Source organism: Panthera uncia, chromosome X, assembly GCF_023721935.1.
Source record: "Panthera uncia isolate 11264 chromosome X, Puncia_PCG_1.0, whole genome shotgun sequence".
NCBI classification, from domain to species: Eukaryota; Metazoa; Chordata; class Mammalia; order Carnivora; family Felidae; genus Panthera; species Panthera uncia.
Window position 1 is genome coordinate 53,951,280 of NC_064817.1, and position 21,360 is coordinate 53,972,639.

Consider the following 21,360-nt stretch of genomic DNA (forward strand, 5'->3'; position numbering starts at 1 on the left):
CTAGTTTATCTGGGAGTATAATGCTGCTTTTAGAGTATCTCCACCAGCCATCTTTGATTCGGGTCATAGGAAGTTTACTCATCCATTGAATGTCGCTTTCTGAATACTCAGGGCTGGGGGGCAATTCCCAGGGTCCGGGGTCTGGCAGCTGGAGGGTCAGCAATTGCGCTGGGGGCCGAGCTATGTTTTTTGCAGTCTGATCGGCCAAATTGTTGCCCTGGGAAACTGGGTCGGTTGTCTTCTGGTGTCCTGGACAATGCACAATCGCTAGCTTTTTGGGTTCCCATAAGGCTGCTAGCAGGGCTAGAATCTCTTCTTTATTTCTGATGTGTTTCCCTTCAGCTGTGAGGAGCCCCCGTTCTCTGTATATCGCCCCATGTACATGAGCGGTGGCGAAGGCATATCGGCTATCAGTGTACACGGTTAGCTTGCGGTCTCTTCCTAACTTTAGGGCCTGTGTTAAGGCTATTAGCTCAGCCTTCTGGGCTGAGGTTCCAGGGGGTAGAGCTTCTGCCCACACCACCTCGGTCTCTGAAGTCACGGCCGCCCCCGCATACCTTTGCCCTTGGTGGACGAAGCTGCTTCCGTCGGTAAACCAGATGGCGTCCGCATCCGATAATGGTTGGTCCTGCAAGTCCTCCCGGCCCCCTTTGCCCTGTCGGGGCGGCTCGCGGCGAGGCCGAGTCGCGCGCGGGGCTGCGCCCCGGGGATGCGTGCCCCGGCGGCTGCCCGCGGGCCCCGCCCCCGCTCCCCGCTGGCGATCCCCCCGGTTGGAAATGAATTAGGGCCCCCATTTTGGTAAGCAAATCCCTCCCCAACAGGGGGCAGGGGCTGTCGGGAATGACCAGGAAGGAGTGGGTTACCTTCCCAGTTCCTAAGTCCACAGTCCTCTGAGTTGTCCAGGGGTACTTATTTATTCCGGTGGCCCCTTGTACCCAGGATGGTTTTTCAGATACTTTTCCATGGGGCTTGACCAGAACTGAGTGCTGTGCCCCGGTATCAACTAGGAACTGGACTGGGGTCCCCTCCACTTGCAATGTTACCCTAGGTTCGGGGAGGGGATCGGAACCCCATCCTCCCTAGTCTGTATCTTGGGTAAACAGTATGGGGGCTATTTTAGGCTGCCATTGCCCTTGGCTGGGGCGGGGTTGTTTCTTCTTGGGGCATTCTCGTATCCAATGGCCTTTTTCTTTACAATAGGCGCATTGATCTTTATCTAAGTGCCGCCTGGGAAGGCGTATTGTTTGAATGCCTTCTGGGGGTGGCAGTTCTTTCTGGACTATAGCAGCCAGGACTTTAGTCATTTTCTCTGTGGCTTTGATCTGTCTCTCTTCTGGGGCGTCCCTGTTGTTGTAGACCTATTGTGCTTATACGGAGCAGATCCTGGATCTGTTTACCTTCTAAATCCTCTAGCCTTTGGAGTTTTTTTTCTAATGTCAGGAGCTGCTTGATTTACAAAGGACATAATGACAGCAGCCTGGTTCTCAGGGACTTCTGGATCCATGGGGGTAAACTGCCTAAAGGCTTCCATTAATCTTTCTAAGTAAGCAGCTGGACTCTCTGCCTTTCCCTGTACGACCGAATATACCTTAGCCAAATTGGTGGGCTTGCGAGCTGCAGCCCGGAGACCTGCCATCAGAGTCTGGCGGGTAGCCTTCCCCTACCTTCTGCTGTGTTGTAGTCCCATTTGTCCTGTGGAGGTCTGGTTAGGGGGAAAGCCGCATTAATGAGGTCAGGGTTAGATGTCGGCCGACCGTCGTCTCCAGGAACCAGCTTTCTTGCTTCTAATTGGATCCTCTCTCGCTCCTCTGTAGTGAACAGGATGCGGAGGAGCTGCTGACAGTTGTCCCAGGTGGGCTGGTGGGTGAACATGACACTGTCTAAAAGAGCTATTAGATCTTTAGGGTTATCAGAGAATCGAGCATTCTGCGTTTTCCAGTTGTAAAGGTCACTGGTGGGAAAGGGCCAATACTGGAGTCGGGGGTTGCCTGTTTCATCGGGGGATCCTATTTCCCGCAGGGGTAGGGCCACAGTGGAGTCGGGGAGGCGAGGGTTTGGCTCACGCTGGGTGCGCCCGCGGGTTCGGCCGGCTGGCCCCTCGCGGTTGGTTTCATTTTCAATGGGGCTCGGCGCGGCTGCTGCCTCCCGTCCTCCTGGTTCCGGCGCAGCTGCCACTTCCCGTCTTCCCCAGTCTGGCGCAGCTGCCGCTTCCTGTCCTCCCGGTTCCCCTAGGGGGGCAACTAGCGGGGCGACTGGTGGGGCGGCTGCTGCGGGCAGGGCCTGGGGTGCGAGGGGAGGGGGATGATAGGGTGGAGGGTCTAGGGATAGTAGGTCATGACTATCGGGCAATATGGGATACAAGGGCGCAGCTGGTGTCCTTGATTTTGGGGGACCTGCAGGCCGCATGGCAAGGACCTTACACGTTCCGGAGGATAGGAAGGGGGCCAACCAAGGGGGTGGATTTTCCACTAAACTCCTCCATACAAGAATGTAGGGAATCTGATCCGGGTGTCCCTTGCAACCCGGTAGAAAAATCTTTGATTTCACCTTAGCAATTATAGGGAGGCAGAAAGTTCCTTCGGTTGGCCATCCAACGCCAAAGGTTGGCCATTCGGAGCATCAGAGGGTTATTAATTTTCCCCGCCGGATGTCTAAACTCAAATTCTGTCCTCTGGTTCTAACATCCCTGAAGTTAGCAATGAGGAGAAAAAGAGGAGTGCTTTGAGATTGGCCCATCTGTATCCTGGAGGTGGAGGAAAGGATTAAAAGGAGAAACAGTAAAGTTATGAGGATTTCTGGCTGGGCCAGGCCAGGTCACCTGTGAAAGAGAAGGAGTTTAACACTTAAAGGTTATAGAATAGAGAACACAACACTTAACACAACACTTAGATAGCTAGCGCATTTCGGGTGTCTGCCACCCGAACAGAAAAATTCCGATAGGCCCAAAAAGGTGCCCCAGACGGGTGCCAGTGGACGTCTCCTACTGGACCCGACCGACTGCCCTATAGCATGTCCACCAGGGCCGTGTCAGTCACTGATACAGATCCCGCGCGGGAGAGCCAGAAACGAACAGACAAACAGAAACGGACAGAGCCAGAAACGAACAGACAAACAGAAACGGACAGAGCCGGAAACGAACAGACAAACAAATGGACAGAGCCGGCTCACTTACCGATCGGTCTCAGGGATGATCCGTTGACTTGGGGTCTGGTGGGTTTGGGGGGATCCCGGGCGAGCCCCCAAATGATATGCCCCGATTCGAGAGACCCCCCGAAAACAAACCACCAGAGTCCAGAGTCAAAGCCAAGCGGCAAGGGTGGTTTATTGCAGTTTTGAACCCCGTCCTTGGCGCACTCGTTGCCGGTGACGCTAAGAGGCCCCGAGCAAGGATCTTACAGTTTCTTTTATAGACAGGCACAAACAAGTTAGGGATTTTTTTAGAGGTTACAGAGCTGTTGTTGGTTGACATTTAAATTTGAACGCTCAGCAGAACTTGATTGGTTCCCACCTTTATGTCAGACTACAACCAGGGACGCCCTGGCTGGTTTCGGGAAGGGGGGTGGGGGGGGGGGGGGGGGGGAGGTCTTTTCTTTGCAGCTGTGAGTACACCTGGTAATTTTTCTCTTAGTCTCTCAGTACTGTGGAAACCAACCTGGACTATAAAATAGAATTGATCAAGAAATATTTATGTTGCATGGCAGAAATTTTTTTAATGTTGTTTTTTCCTTTTTTTGAGCATCTTGGGCTTCTATTCTGAAGAAGCCCATTCTTTTTAGGGATGGGCTAACCAATTATAAATATCAGAAAAAATGAGCATATCAATCTTTTTCTTTTCCAAATGAATGATGGGCTCTTTGTCCCATAAGCTGTAACATGCATAAGTACAGAGATTGGATTTAAGGTATGGGAGAAGCAGGAAATAGTCATTAATTACATGGTCAAGTGGGAGAAATATCACATGAATACAGACATAATTGTCAGAGGCTAGTCATCTTCTTTAGAAGCTTTTTTGGAGTTATTGAGCACAAAATATGGGCCCTTACTTTATGTGCTTTATGTCATTGAATTCTTATAATAATCCTATAAAGTCAACATTATTGTTCTCATTTTACAGATGAGCAAACTGTGGCTCAAACATTAAGTAATTTACCTGAAGCCACACAACTGGTTAGTGGCATATTCAATAATCAATCCAAGGTATTTTTGATTCAAAAGTTCTTTGAAGTACGCTGCTTCCTAGTGACCTAGCATGGTCAGACACTTGCTTTTTCCTTGTGATATTCAGTGCTATAATCAGTCTGGTACTAGTAATGCAGCAACACCTGAAGCATACTGATTTGAGGGGTAAAGGAGAGTTTAAGGACCAGAAAATAGCATGTAAGACAGGGGTTGTAAAGTAAAGATATCGGCCTTTTCTGAAATGTTGAATTTGAAATTATATACTTTATACCAAGAATCCCAACAAGTAAAACTTACTATTACTTTGAGTTGAGAATGTGTGTATGGGGAAATTTTCCTGTTATTGCTTTTGAGACTTAAAGCAGCTGCTATTACAACCCTCCAGAATAACCTACTTTCACCAGTCTTACCTTTATTTAACAGTAAGTGTGAATGTCAAATCTTGTTTTATACAGAAGGAGCCAAAGTTTCCCTGCCACTTACATCTTTCCCCCAAGAAACAAAACCTTTAGAAACCCACAAAGGAGCATTGTATAGAAAGAGAACTTGGGCCACACCAAGAGTGATCACTTAACATTCCACAAATTTCCACTGAAATTAGGAAAGGTATTTTACAGTGCTTTTCATCAACCTAGTAAATCTCCATCTCTTAAAGTTTTCCTAGACACTCTTTCACTATGGTTTATTCCTTAAATCATTACTACTGTTCAGAAATCCCCTTAGATGTCAAAAAAATCAATTTTTGAGGGTGTTGTGTGCTTTCCTGATTTTTTTTTTCTTAAAAAGAAAATAGAAGGACTTATGTTTCTTCCAAAATCAAGCAATTTCCTTCTAGTTCCTCCCTCTTGCACTAAAATCCCCTGGATATAACACGACAAACAAAACTCTGAAAAGTGGAAAGAACAAGCAGACTGCCTCATAACTTGAGGAACAATACAGTGGTACACTCCCTGGATTTCCTCTTTGCCTCCTATATATCCCAGACAGGTCACTACAGAAGCCTCCAATCCATAAGTGCCAACAGACACAGACAAAAACATCTCTAAGAAAAGCCTGATACCCATATCTAAAAGAAAGGAGGAAAGGGTTGCCTAACAATGGAAAGCCTTTTGGCAATACCTGTTCTATTCTAGCCAAACAACAACAGAAAAAAAAAAATCATGCCCTCCCCACTGTCCCCCAGTTTCAATGGAGCCTAGTAGGAAGTAATCTTTCACTCCACTCTTTCCACACAAATAAGCAGGCATCATGCTCCTATTCCCACTGCTGAGGTGGTGTTGGCAGAACTGGACAGGCAGTCTTTCTAATCCCCTATTCGGCAGAAGCAATGGTACTCCTATTCTCCTTCCAGAGTATTGTCATCCCAGTCCACTGGCAAGCTAAGCTGCCTCACTCACACCCAGAAGCAAAAAGAGTTAACAACTTGGTGCAAAGTAAAGCTAGTCACCACTGGACTTCATCACCATCTCCATGTCACTGAGGCCCAATGAGGAGGCTGAGCTTCCACCACCTCCACATCAAAAAGACTGAACAAAGGGATGCATATCAAGGCTAGTAAGCATTCCACTTTTCCCCCAACCCTGGTGTCAGGGATGCCCAGTGGGAATCTGCACTTGCACATCCATCTGGCAGCAATGAGACTGAAAAGGGCAATACAAAGCAGAGCTAGTCAGCACCCCTATCCCCACCCCACCCCCATTTCAATGGGGCCCAATGGAGAGCTGAACCTTTACCCCCAGTCAGCATCCAGTCTTAAATTAACAAGGTGGTAAAAGGTAGAGCTAGTTGGTATTTTTCTTTCCTTTCCCCTGGTGTCAGTCAGCAGGGCCCACAGGGAGCTGAGCTTATACTTCCATTCAAAGATAACAAAAGCCAGAAAAAAAGGTAACATAAGCCTTACAGATCAGTGCCCCACTTTCCTGGGATAGTGCCAGCAGAGCCAGAGGGGTAGCTGAACTTCCACTCCCCATTTGCAACTAGGAAATAAGAGTCAGTGCCCCATTTTTGTCAGGGTCACATCAGTGAGATGCAGCAGGAACATATACACATACTCAACCCTTACATTATACCTCACCACAAGGACTCCCTCCTTTAAAAATGTAATCTTAAGTCTAGTAAGACAGTGTCCAAAAACCTCCAGTTTAAAGAAATATATAACTCGTGAGTGAGAACAGACACCAACACTCAGATGAATCAGATTTTATCTGACAAGGATTATAAAGCATCAATAATAAAAATGATCCAACAAGTAATTACAAATTTTTTGGAAACAACATACAAAATCTCAGCAAAGAAATAGAAATTATTTTTTAAAAGAAGCAAATCAAAATTATAGGACAAAAAATACAATAACTTAAACTCAGTGAATGGGCTCAATAACAGAAGATAGAATCAGTGAACTTTAGGTCAGAGCAGTAGAATTTACTCAGCCTGAACAGCAAAGAGAAACTAGACTGGAAAAAATGAACAAAGCCTCAGAGAATCTGGGACAACAACAAAAGATCCAGTATTCATATCATGAGAGTCCAAAAGGAAAGGAGAGAAAAAGAAGTACTGAAAGAGGACTTGAAGAAATAATGGCTGACTTAAAAAGGATAGAAATTCTGACATGCTAAAACATGGATAAATCTTAAGGATATTATACTAAGTGAAATAAGCCAGTCACAAAAAGACAAATACTATATGATTCCACTTATATGAGGTACCCAGAGTAGTCAAATACATAGAAAGAATAAGATGATTACTGCTAGGGGTGGGAGGTAGAGGGGAATGAAGCATTGTTTCATGGACATAGAGTTTTAGTTTTGCAAGGTTAAAAGAGCTTTGGAGACTGAGTGTACAACAATGTGGAGATAATTAACACTACTGAACTTACAGTTAAAAATAGTTAAGATGGTAAATTTTATGTGTATTTTAATCACAGTAAAATTTTAAAGAAATTTTAAATGTAAGAAACTCTGAAAACCTCAAATTTGGCAAAATACATATTCAAGGCGATAAGTGAAACCCAAGTATAATAAACCCAAACAAATCCATGCTATGACACATCATAATTAAACTTATGAAAACTAGAGATATTTTTAAAATTTTGAGATCAGCCAGGAAAAAATGATGCATTACTTCTAAGGGAACACCAGTTAGACTAACAACACATTTCGTATTTAAAAGCATAGAGACCAGAAGGAAATGGTACATTTTTCAAATGCTGAAAGAAAACTGTCAACCACACATCTACATCAAGAAAAACCCCTTTGGGAATTAAGGGGAAATAAAGGAATTTTTTAAATGTTTATTTATTTTTGAGAGAGAGACAGAGCATGAGCAGAGGAGGGCAGAAAGAGAGAGAGACACACACAGAATCCAAAGCAGGCTCTAGGCTCTGAGTTGTCAGCACAGAGCCTGATGCAGGGCTCAAACTCACAAACCACAAGATCATGATCTGAGCCGAAGTTGGGCACTCAACCAACTGAGCCACAGGTGCACCTAAAGGAATTTTTAGAGGAATAAGAGCATTTTTTTTGCTAGCAAAACTACACTTAAACATTGGCTAAAAGAAGTTCTATAAACAGAAATGATAACAGAATAAGGCTCAGAACTTCAGAAAAGAAAGAAATACACCCTAGTGGTGAAAATAGGGGTAAATACAATAGACTATGCTAGTTGTCATGAGTTTCTTAAATCATTTCTGATGGTTGAAGCAAAAATTATAACACCATCTGATATGGCCCAATGTATGTAAAGGAAATGCTTAAGGCAGTTAAGACATATATATTGAAAAAGTGGGGAGGATTCTCAACATCATTAGCCATTAGGGAAATGTAACTCAGAACCATAGTGAGATAAAACTTTGTATCCACTAGGGTGGCTATAATCAAAAAGATAATATAACAAGAGTTGGCAAGGACACAGAGAAATTGGAACTATCATAAACTGCTGGTGGGAATGTAAAATGATGCAACTAACTTTTTTGGAAAAAACAGTCTGGCAGTTCCTCAAAATGCCAAACATATGACCCATTACCATATGACCCAACACACATTCCCAAGTATAATCGAATAATTGAAACAGATATTCAAATTCTTGTACATAAATGTTCATAGCACCATTATTTATAATAGCCGAAAACTGGAAACAGCCCAAATATCCATCAACTGGTGGATGGATAAATAAAATGTGGTATATTCATACAATGGAACACTATTTGGCAATAATATTGATGTGTGGTATGACATGGATGAATCTTGAAAACATTATGCTAAGTGAAAGAAGCCAGTAACATATTCTATGATTCCATTTATATGAAATGCCCAGAATCGCTAAATCCATAGAGACAGAAAGTAAATCCTTGGGGTGGAGGGAGATGGACAGAAATGAAGAGTGACTGCTAAGGGGTATGTGGTTTCTTTTGGGGATGATGAAAATGTTCTAAAATGAATTGTGGTGAGGTTTCCACATCTCTAAAAACCATTGAATTGTACATGTTAATGGATGAATGGTATGTGTGAATTGCATCTCCTTAGAGCTCTTAACAAAAGAAATAAAATGCAGAGTATAATTGGACCTAAATGAGAGGAAGGCTCCTGTGCTGTATTTGAAGTACTAAATCATCAATAGCAGTAGACTGTAATAAGTTATGTATGTATCATAATACCTAGAGCAACCACTAAAAAAACTAATACTGAGTGGAATACTCAAAAACATTATAAATCAAGATGCAATCCTTAGAAGATTTTCAAATGGCCTACAAGAAGGTAGGAAAGAGAAAAAAGGAATTAAACAAAGGAAACAAACAGGAAACAAAATATAAAATGGCAGATGTAAGTGCTAACAGATCGATAATTACATTAAATGTAAATGATCTAAATATATCAATTAAAAGACAGAGATTAGTAGAATGGGTGATAAAATATTACCCAACTACATGTTGTCTACAAAAAATTCGTTTTGAATACAACCAAACAGGTACATTGAAAGTAAGAATGGAAAAAGATGTATCATGCAAAAATTAATGTAAAAAAGCAGGAGCTGTTATATGAATATAAGATAAAATGTAATTCCAAGCAAAGAAAATGACTAGAGTAATATATAAAATATATAAAACAATAATATATATATAAATATATAAAATATATAAAACAATTATATATCAATTAAAATATATAAAATTATATATCAATTATATATCAATTAAAATATATAAAACAATTATATATCATGACTAAGTGGGATTTATTCCAGGCTTTATGAAAGAAATTAATAAATTCAGCCTCACATATCAATAGGCTAGAGGAGGAAAATTATATGATCATATCAATTAATGCTGAAAAAGCTCTTGGCAGAATCCAACACCCATTCATGATTCAAACCCTCAACAAACTAGGAATAGAGAGGAACTTCCTCAAATTGATCAAAAGCATCTATATCTATACCTATATCTATAATATATATCTATATCTATATCTATATCTATATCTATCTATATATATATATATACATACATACACTACAGCCAAGATCATACTTTATAGTAAAAAACTGAATGCTTTCTTCCTAAGATTGAAACAACACAGGAGTATATGTTGTCATCATTCTTACTGAACATAGTACTGGAAGTGCTTTGCATACTGATCAGAAAGAAGAAATGCTATTTAGACCATTTACATTTGAGCTAATTACTGATAGATTAGGGCTTTAATCTGCCAAGTTTTTTTCCATTTTCTTTATTCTCTGTTTTGTTTGTTTTCTTTTCCTGCTTTCCTGTGAGTTACTTGAACCGTTTGCAGAATTTCGTTTTAGTAGTGCTTTTGAATGTATCTCTTTGTGTTGCTTAGTGGTCACTCTTGGTATTACATTGTGTGTACATAACTTACCAGTTTACTGGTATTGACATTTTACCACTTTGAGTAAACTGTAGAAAACTTACCTGTCTTTAAGTCCCTTTACTCTCCCCTTCCTCCATTTATAATTGTCTTAAATATTACTCCACATATATTGTAAAACACATAAGAAAGACAGTGTTATAACTTGATTTAATTGTCACACACAACTCAGAAAGTCAAGAGAAGAAAGTCTATTGTATTTACCTTATTTTTGCTCTTCTTTTGTTCTTTCTTCCTGATAGTCCAAGATTCCTTCCTTTATCATTTCCTTTCTCTTTCAGAACTTCCTGTAGCCATTATTTTAGGTTAGGTCTGCTGGTCACAAATTTTGTTAGTTTGCCCTCATCTGAGATGTCTTGATTTCCCTTTAATTCCTAAATAATATTGTCACTGGGTATAGGATTCAGTGTTTGAAAGTTCTTTTCTTTCAGCACTTGAAAAATGTGCCACTTCCTTCTGTTCTTCCTGGCTTCTTACAAGAAATTCACTGCCATTTGAGTTGTTTTTTTTTCTAAAAGGTAAAGTTTCACTTTTCTCTGGCTAAGAAGGTTTTCTTTTTGTCTTTGGTTTTAAAAGTTTAACTTCATGTGACTGTTATTGATCCCATGAGCTAAGCTTTTCATTTCAGTTATTTTTCAATTCTAATATTTCCATTTGGTTCCTCTTTATATCTTCCATTTCTTTGCCAAGACTTTCTATTTCTATGTGAGGCTTTAATTTTTTTTTTTTTTTACCTATTTCAAGAGTGTTCATAATTACTCATTGAAGCATTCTTGTGATAGCTACTTTAAAAATCTTAGTCATAGAATCCTGTCATCTCTATTATCTCACTGTAGGTTTTTATGGATTATCTTTTTTCATTCAGTTTGAGATATTCTTGGCTCTTGGTATGACAAATGGTTTTTTATCAAAACCTCAACATTTTACATTTTGTTTTAAGGCTCTGGATCTTATTTAAACCTTCTGCTTTAACTGGATTTTTGTGACACTGCTCTGTCAGGGGGTAGAGGGGTTGTCCACCTCATTGTTTCCAGGTAGAGATTGAAATGCAGGTTCCACACTTGGTCTTCTTTGACATCTGAGGGAGAAGAGATTCCTCATTATTGTTGGGTAAGGGTGGGAGTTCCAACTTACCATATGTGTCAGTCTCTTCTGACATTGCAAGTGGGGTAGTCTAGTTACTTACTCATGGGGATGAATGTCCTTATTTCACTTTCTCTGACCCCACATGAGCAGGGGATGGGGGCACCTTGTTATAACTACATGAGAGTGGAATTTTAGGTTCCCATTCATCCTTTGCTGGAATGGTTGGGATGGAGCCACAGGTGTTTTTCTGCAGTGTTGCTGGAATAGAAAAGTTATTGTCTAAAAGCTTTCTCTCATGCCAGATCATTCCTTATCTGGGCCTTTAGGTCAAAGAGGATTTTGTTAGGGTTTTTCTTTTTCTGCTCCTGTTGGTATTTCAGGGCTGCTGGCATGTTCAGTTCCACGTCTGGGGTATATGAATCACAAAGAAAACCTGGAAAACTTATTCTGTCATTCCTTGGGTTCCAAGTTTTCTAAACAGTTTGTCTTCTTCTCTCCACCTTTCCAAGTCTTATGTTTATTTTATTATATATTAATGTGCAGGATCTTTTGTTTTATGTAGTGAGAGGAATAAGGAAAAGTATGCCTACTTCAGGAAACTTGTCCATTTAATGGCTACAAGATCTATAGTGATCCCCTGTTTTATTCCTTATATTAGTGATTTTTGTCCATTCTACTTTTGACTTTTGTCAGTCTTGTTAGAGGTTTATCAATGTTATTGATTTTTTTCCCCAAAGAACCAGATTTTTATTTCATTGATTTTCTTTTTGTCTTCCTGTTTTAAATTTCATTTATTTCTTCTCTTATCTGTATTAACTTCTTCCTCCTGATTATTTTGGTTATATTTTGCTTTGTGTTTTTGGTTTCCTGAAATAGAAATTTCAATTATTTCTTTGAGACCTTTCCCCTTTTCTAAATGTAAGCCTCTAGTGCTATAAATTTCCCTGTCAGCACTGCTTTAGTTGCATCCATAAATTTTGATATGTTGTATTTTTATTTTCAATAAGTTCTGTGTATTTTTTGTTTCCTTTGAGACTTCTCTGATTCACAGGTTGTTTGAAGTGTGCTTTTGAAATTTTCAATTGTTTGTAGATTTTCCTTATTTTCTATGTGTTACTGATTTCTAGTCTGATTCCTTTTCACTCTGAGAACACATTCTGCATTCTTTTGATGTTTCTAAATTTGTTGAAGTTTGTTTTTTGACCCAAAATATAATTAACCCTCATGGTGAATGTTTCATAGATGCTTGGGAAAAAAGTATATTCTTCTATTATTGAGGGAGTGTTATATAAACGTAAATCAGACTTTCTTGGGTGATTGTAGTGTTCAGTTGTTCTTTATGTTTGCTGATTTTCTATTAGCTCTATCAATTGCCCTGAATGGGGTGTTAAAGCCCCTAACTCTAATTTTGGATTTGTCTGTCTTTTTGATTCAATTTTGATTTAGTGTATTTTGAAGCTCTGCTGTTTGGTGCATACACATTTAGGATTGCTATGTCTTCTTAGTGTATCCATCATTTTGTCATTTTGTGATGTCACTGTCTGTCTCTGGTAGTTTTCTTTGCTCTAAAATCTTCTGTGTCTCATAATACTGATCTTCATATTTTTGTTATTTTTAAAAATTTATTTGTTTAAATTCAAGTTACTTAACATACAGTGTAGTATTGGTTTCAGAAGTAGAGCCCAGTGATTCATCACTTATATATAATGCCCAGTGCTCATCCTAACAAGTGCCCTCCTTAATGCCCATCACCCATTTAGCCCATATCCCCACCCACTTCCCCTCTAGCAACACTCAGTTTTCTCTATTTAAGAGTTTCTTATGGTTTGTCTGCCTCTTTGTTTTTCTTATTTTTCCTTCCTTTCCCCTATGTTCACCTGTTTTGTTTCTTAAATTCTACATATGAGTGAAATCATGATATTTGTCTTTCTCTGATTGACTTATTTTGCTTAGCATAATACATTGTTGCAAATGGCACGATATCACTCTTTTTGATTGCCAAGTAATATTCCATTGTATATATCTATTTCATATCTTCTTTATCCATCAATTGATGGACATTTGGACTCCATAATCTGGCTATTGTTGATAGTGCTGCTATAAACATTAGGGTGCACGTGCCCCTTCGAATCAACATTTTTGTATCATTTGGATAAATACCTAGTAATGCAATTGCTGTGTCATAGGGTAGTTCTATTTTTAACGTTTTGAGGAACCTCCATACTGTATTCCAGAGTGGCTGCACCAGTTTGCATTCCCACCAATAGTGCAAAAGTGTTCCCCATTCTCCACATCCTCACCAACATCTGTTGTTTCCTAAGTTGTTCATTTTAGTCATTCTGACAGGTGTGAGCTGGTGTATCTCATTGTGGTTCTGATTTGTATTTCTCTGATGGTGAATGATGTTGAGCATCATTTCATGTGTCTGTTAGCCATCTGGATGTCTTCTTTGGAAAAGTGTGTATTCATGTCTTCTGCCTGTTTCTTCACTGGATTATGGTTTTGGGTATTGAGTTTGATAAGTTCTTTATAGATTTTGGATATTAACCCTTTATCCAATACATCATTTGCAAGTATCTTCTCCCATTCTGTAGGCTGCCTTTTAGTTTTGTTGATTGTTTTCCTTCACTGTGCAGAAGCTTTCTATCTTGATGAGGCCACAATAAGTTCATGTTTGCTTTTGTTTCTCTTGCCTCCAAAAACATGTCTAGTAAGAAGTTGCTGCAGTCGAGGTCAAAGAGGTTGCTGCCAGTTTTCTCCTGTAGGATTTTGATGCTTTCCTGTCTTGCATTTAGGTCTTTCATCCATTTTTCATTTATTCTTGTGTATGGTGTAAGAAAGTGGTCCAGTTTCATTGTTTTGAATGTTGCTGTCTGGTTTTCCCAGCACCATTTTTTGAAAAGACTGTCTTTTTTCCTTTTGATGTCCTTTCCTGCTTTGTCAAAGATTCATTGGCCATACATTTTTGGGAGCATTTCTGGGTTCTCTATTCTGTTCCATTGTTCTGTGTGTCTGTTTTTGTGCCAGTACCATAGTGTCTTGATGAGTACAGCTTTATAATACAGCTTGAAGTCCGGAAATGTGATGCCTCCAGCTTTGGCTTGCTTTTCAGTATTACTTTGGTTATAGGGGTCTTTTCTCATTCCATACAAATTGTAGAGTTGTAAAACATTCAATTCAATTCAGTTCAGCTCAGTTTAATTCAATGCTCATGCACTGGAAGAACAAGTATTGTTGAAATGTCTATACTACCCAAAGCAATCTACACATTCAATCCCTATCAAAATAACACCAGCATCCTTCACAGAGCTAGAACAATCCTAAAATTTGCATGATCTTCGTTTTTTGGCTAATGTTAGTATGATATATCTTTTTTCATCCTTTTGTTTTTAACCTGTATCACTGTGTTTACAGTGAGATTTTGTTAACAGCATATAGTTGGATCATATTTTTAAAATATACTCTCTCAATCTCTGTGTTTTAATTAGTGTATGTAGAGTATATTTAAAGTAACTATTGATATTTAGGGCTTAAGCATGTTATTTATTTATTTATTTACCTTTTCTCTCTTTTTCCTTGCCTTCCTATAGGTTTCTTGCACATTTTTAAGGATTCTATCTTGTTTTATCATTACAGTTTTTAGTATATTACTTAGTATAATTTTTCTTACTGGTTGCTCTAGATATTTGTGTGGGTATTTTAAATTTTTTAAATGTTTATTTATTTTTGAGAGATACAGAGACAGAGTGCGAGTGGGGGAGGGGCAGAGAGAGAGGGAGACACAGAATATGAAACAGGCTCTAGTCTTTGAGCTGTCAACACGAGCCCAACACAGGGCTCGAACTCAAGAACTGTGAGATCATGACCTGAGCTGAAGTCAGACGCCTAACCTACTGAGCCACCCAGGCACCCCATAGATATTTGTGTGTTTGTGTGTGTGTGTATGTAACATCATAGTCTATGCATACCAACAATTTACCATTTTGAAGTATTGAAATCTTACTATATTGAGTAACATTTAAATCTTTCCTACTGTTTAAATATAATTGTGTCAAGTATTTCCTCTACATAACATTGAGCATCATGACAAACACTGTTAACAATTTTTACTTCAACCATCAAATATGATTTAGGAAAGACATGAGAATTAGGATAGTTTATTATCTTTACCTTTATTTTTACCATTTTCTTTGTTCTTTTCCTTCTGAACTCTGAGCCTTTTGTTATCCTTTCCTTTTTGTTTAGAGAGCATTCTTTAGCCATTTTATTTTATTTTATTTTATTTTAATTTTTTTTAACATTTATTTATTTTTGAGACAGAGAAAGAGCATGAACAGGGGAGGGTCAGAGAAAGAAGGAGACACAGAATCTGAAACAGGCTCCAGGCTCTGAGCTGTCAGCACAGAGCCCGACGTGGGGCTCAAACCCACAGACTGCGAGATCATGACCTGAGCCGAAGTCGGATGCCCAACCGACTGAGCCACCCAGGAGCCCCTCTTTAGCCATTTTAAAGGGCATATCTGCTAGCAAGAAATTCTCCTAGTTTACCTTTGAAAATTTCTTTAATTCCTCTTCATTTCTGAATGGTAGTTTTGCTGGATATAGAACTTGTTTTTGACAGTTTTTTCTTTTAGCATATGAATTATTATTGTGCCACATCCTTCTAACCTCCACACTTTCAGATAAGAAATCCTCTGGCATTCAAATTGATGTTTTGTGTTTGTTTTTTTTTTATAGGTAATACACTGTTTCTCTCTAATTGCTTTCAAGATAATTTCTCTATCTTTAGTTTTCAGAGTTTAATTAAGATGTTGATTGGTGTGGGTGTCTTTTGGTTTACCTTGTTTGATGTTCATTCAGCTCATTGAATCATAGGTTTATGTCTTTTGCCAAAATGAGGTGCTGTCAGCCATTAATTATTTGAATATGTTTCCGTTCTACTCTTTCTCCTCTCCATCTGGGCCTCCCATGTTAGCTATCTTGTTTTTGTTCCACAGGTCCCTGAGGCTCTCTTCACTCGTATCAGTGCATTGTTTATCAGTTGTTCAGACTGAATAAATTCTATTCATCTGTCAAGTTGGTAGTTTCCATCTTCTTTTATCTCCACTCTACTATTGAGCCAAGACAGTTTTTTATTTTAGTTATTTTGATTTTTAGTTCCAGAATTTCCATTTTGTTTTTTCACAACTTGTATTTCTTTTCTGAGATTTTCTATTTTTTTCATTTGTTTCAAGGGAATTTGTAATTAATTGTTGAAGCAATTTTATGGTGGCTGCTTTAAAACCTGTGTCAGATGGTTATGATAGTCTTACCCATCTCAGATTGTATCAATTGATTTTCTTTTCTCATTCACATTGTGATTATTTTATTGTATCATTGGGTATTAAGAGATTCTTCATTCTGTTTAAATCTTCTATTTTAGCAAGCAGCAAGCCTAGTTAGGTCTAGTGTTATTCTGGCCTATTTTTATAAGCCATATTCCAGTGACAATTTAGTTTTCTGAGTCTTTACGATGCTACTCTGGTCTGTTTCATACTCTGGCTCTACTTGTACTCCAGCTTGATCTCTGCTGGTGCCATGTATGGGGGCAGAAGGTGCTTCCATGGGCCACCCGGTGTCATGAGGTAGAAGTTCAGGAATGCAAGAACTATGAGACTGAGAACATTTTCCCTTGCCTATTCTCTGGCCATCCAATGCTGGTGGGATCTCCACTTCATCTTTACTGGTGCCTACAGAGGAAGAAATCACCTAACTGGGTTGCCTTCTGGAAGATAATACAGGTTCTATTCTGGTCTTTGCCACTCAGTGGAGGTAGAGGAACATTGGACCCTGGTTCATCTTCTGCCCACTCACTGCAGGACTAAGAGACACTTTGAATAGGAATGGGTTTCATATATTAAAGGCACCTAATGTAATGCTAATGTTATATCAGCCCTTGTTTGATTTTATCATATTAGCGCCACTGGATGTTGGTATCTTATTGACCTATCATTTTCCCCTTTTTTGAACCCAATGTCCTTTGCTTTCTGAAACTTAGGAAGAAAGTTGTAATAAGTGACAAAAATGAGAGGTTTGGCATCAAATAACTTGAGTTTGAACCTTGACTTTGCCTTTGGCTGAGAGATCCTAAGCAAGTGGTATTCTCTTCCTTGAACTTCAGTTTTATTCCTGGTAAAATTGACATGCTACCACCCACCCACAGAGCTAATGTGAGAATTAAATTAAAATAATTGTAAATTTACTTTGTGAAATGATATACAAAGGGATGTGGCACTTTTTGTACTCATCTGTTTTTCTCTATAATTGCTTCTATTCTTGTCATATCTACCTGTACCATCACCACCACACTAGGTAACCTTAATGCACCAACCCCAATACCCTTGTTTTAAGTTCTAATCCTTGAACTGGTGCCAGGCTGACAACATAAGAATCAGCTAAGGGCCTGCTTTTGAAATACAGATTCTCTCACTTGACCCCCATATTTTATTTAACAGATCTCAGATGAAGCCTAGAAATCTGTATTTTTAAAATTCTCTCCAGACAGTTCTTTAAACACAGCCAGATATGGGACCCTCTTTGCCTGAAACACTTAGCACCATACCTTGTACCTGCAGACAGTTATAAATGGTTGATAAATTAAAGAAATTCTGGAAAAGAGCAATCCATATGACTGAAAGGATAGAAAGTTGCTTCTTGGAAGGATGGGAGAAAGGAGGTAGAGTATAGGAGACCAAAGAAGGGGAGACAATTTGTGGCTGTTTTCTATTTGCAAAGTGGGTTATTTTGAAGACTCTAACAGATTTTTCTCCTTTTGTGCAATAAACTGAATAGGCAATAAGCTTATGTGGTAATGAGCAATTTCCATTATATACCAGGAGGAATTTCTTGACACTTGGTGGGATTCAGGGTTAAAGCAGGTCACAGTAAGAGGTTACAAACCAGCCTTTCATGTTCCAAACTCCTGCCCCCCCTAGGTCAAAGGTGACCTACTCACATAATCTCTTAACATTCTCTTCCACTTCTGTAATTTCAGCTACATCATGGGTCCTTAGAAACAAAGCCTGGTCAATTAAACTAGCAATTACATCTTTTAAAATGCTAGTGATTTTAAGTGTTTTGTTTGAAAAGTCTTAGTCAATAGGAGCATAAGACTATTAATAACACCAAAATATTTAGCTGTCTATTGAAATTTCTTCACGGTATCAAATAAAATGGGAACAGATGCAACTAGACTTGGTTAGTAGGTAACAGATTTATTGGACTTGCTTATTTTAAAAATTAATGTTATAAACAACATATGTTAAAAATCCTATAAAACTGCTTTGGAAATCATCTTCCTGGGAAGCCAAAATCCCTGCTAATGTTCTGAATTTGCTTTTCAAAACCAAATGATGACATCGTATACATCTGCAGCAATGTTTAAAACAATGTTTCTTTGAAACAGAGTTTACTCTGCATGGGTGTGCATTCAGTAGCAACCCCAATGTTTCAAACACCTGGTCTCTTCCCAGAATATAATCCATCCAATCCCTTGAGAGAAGACAGTTTCTCTATTTACAAATACAGGTGGTGTTGCTATGAGTTACAGTTTTCAGGAAGTTTTCATACATAGTTCATGATTTTAAAGCAAAACCAAGTCGTGAGAGTGAAATCAACAGATCTTTGGCCTATCCTGAAGGCCAGAGACTTAAGGAGAATCTCAACTGGCTTTTTATTTTTTCTGTCACATATGCAAGTCTCCTGTTGAATCTCTCTGGTCCACTGTTCCCTCTAATGAAGTCATGTTCTGTGCTCAGGGCAGTAATATCCTCAGAAGCATATGTCTCCCATAAAGCATGACCTCATTCCTTGGAATGGGAATAGCCAGCAGTAGACTGTTGGGGTAATGTGGGGGTAAGGGATTTGTTTAAAAATAGTTTTCTTAAATACTTTGTTCAACTTTTTTTTTATAAATTTCTGTTAAAAGGCAAATCTAGTTTGTTGCTTTTTTGTTGTTGTTAACCTCGCTTCTCAAATACAGAAGGGGCAACCACTAGGCCAGAAAGAACAGAATCCTCACAGAGCATAGTCACTTCCATCCAATTATGTTTTAAAGACAGAGTGACAGATTTGGGCACAACAGGATAAAACTTTGGATTTTCCAAATGCTAAATCTAGGCTCTATATCAGATGTCACTGAATCACAGCTTAGATTTCAACAAGCACTTTATAATGGACCTGGAACTCAGAGGATATAAACTCAAATGCCCAAGGAAACTTACTGACCCAGATGCTCTCAGCAAATTAGGCAAGTAGGAACATTGCTAGAGAAGGAAAAGATAGAGGAAAAGAGTGGACCAATTAGAAAGATGCAGTTGAAGCAAATCCAAACTTGCTCAGGAAGATGGCTATTCCTGTTCCAAGTGCAGGGCAGTTTCTGAGCACTAACTTCCCAAATTATTAGTAATAACCAAAATTTGTGACATCTCTGACATCCTATAGCCAGGCCTTTCAGTCACAGCCCCTATGTCCTAGTGTGCTCCTCACTTTTGTTTGTGCCTATGCAGAAAGTGAGCACCCTAAGAAAGAAAAGGTCCAAAGAGCTAATTTCCTAAAGAAAAAAAGGAAAGACCTTTCCACAAACACCATCACAAGGAAATATAAGGTACTTACCATCTGAGCTCAGCACCTGCAATTTGTAAGTTTAATCACTACATTCCCATAAGAGGTTTGTTTCAACTATAGTTGTGCATTTAATAAATGAAGACATGCCAATAATGCTGTAAATATTAATTGTTGGTGATAAATACTGAAATTATATTTCTTTCTTCAACTCCCACATTAGTTGCCTTAGCTGGCAACTAGTTATCCTTCAAAGAGTAATTTAAGCTTCATCCCTACCATAAAGCAAACTTTCCCAGACTTCATTCCTTATGCTCCTTGAAACCAACCATCCTCTTGCCTTCTTCCATTCTTCATCTTCATCTTTTCCACATCTGATTCCTCTGGAAGCAATGACAATAGCACCTAAAATGAAAATACAAAGAAATCAGAGGAGAGACCAACGGACTTTTTTAAAAGTTAACATGGCTGGGAAAACTGTTTAAAAATCTGAAGTCGTGTATCAGTTGTCCCTCAAGAAAGTGCTGCAAACTAGGAATAGCATAAATTTTTTAAATGAAGGCTATTATACACTTTTTTCTACCAGTAATAAAAAATACCTAATAATATCCTAGGAGAGAAAAGAGGTAAGCCCAAATCAAGATATTACAGAACAAATATTTCCCATGTTCCATTAACTGTTGCATAGCATAGAAAGAGAAGGAATGCTTATCAGTATTTTATGAAATTGGTATGATCTGATAACAAACCCTTCCAAAAACAGCATCAAAAAGGAAACTAAAGATGTCTTACATAAAAATCCTAAATAAACTTAACAAATCAAATCCTGCAATGTAGTTAATGTATATGTCATAACCAAGTAAGATTTATCCTAGGAATGCAAAGATGGTTCAATAATAGGAATTCTTAATATTCATGACATCAGCTCAAAGGATATAAGTTATATGGTCATCGCAGATACCACAAAGCCATTTGATAAAAATTTAACCTCCTTTACTGATAATTTTTAGCAAACTAGGCGTAAAAGGATATTATTTAATATAAGAATTTCTTAATCTAATAAATAGTATAGCACTTAATGATAAGTATATCAGAGGCATCCCTGCCAAAACTAGTAATAAGACCAAGGTGTTCATTATAATTGCTGATGTTCAACATTGTTCTTGAAGTTGTAGCCAATGCAATGAGGCACGAAACTGAAATAAAAGTCATAACTATTGGGGAATTATACAAACTATCATTATTTATGGATATGATTCTATAGCTAGTAAACCCAAGAAAAACTAATTGAAAGGTATGTTAAATAAGAAATACCATCATTGTGGCCAGGTCTTAAAATGTCTGTTCTGTGTAGTACAAATATAATACTAAACATCCTTTATTCAAACATTTATAAGTTGAATATTATTGAAAAATTAAAAAGAAAAACTTTCTGCAAGAAGTTAAATCCTTCTAAAGGACCTGAATGTGAGACAGGAAACCATCAAAACCTTAGAGGAGAAAGCAGGAAAAGACCTCTCTGACCTCAGCCGTAGCAATCTCTTACTCGGCACATCCCCAAAGGCAAGGGAATTAAAAGCAAAAGTGAATTACTGGGACCTTATGAAGATAAAAA

General features: G+C 38.7%; 2 protein-coding genes across 3 annotated transcripts in view; one reads left to right on the forward strand and one right to left on the reverse strand.

Moving 5' to 3' along the window:
- The window catches only part of EDA (ectodysplasin A), a 419,425-nt gene that overhangs the window by 335,112 nt on the left and 62,953 nt on the right, over positions 1-21,360 (forward strand). The gene's annotated exons all lie outside the window — the stretch shown is intronic.
- Positions 935-2,717, reverse strand: LOC125931721 (translation initiation factor IF-2-like). Of its 2 annotated transcripts, none has more exons than XM_049643907.1 (2): positions 2,064-2,717; positions 935-1,857 (listed from the first exon to the last, which is right to left on the reverse strand). In XM_049643907.1, the coding sequence occupies exons 1-2, from the start codon at positions 2,404-2,406 to the stop codon at positions 1,739-1,741; spliced, it is 462 nt and encodes a 153-aa protein (XP_049499864.1). In that variant the 5' UTR covers positions 2,407-2,717; the 3' UTR covers positions 935-1,738. The 2 variants fall into 2 exon arrangements, with proteins under 2 accessions (XP_049499864.1, XP_049499863.1); XM_049643906.1 differs by having other exon boundaries at positions 935-1,808; positions 2,064-2,716.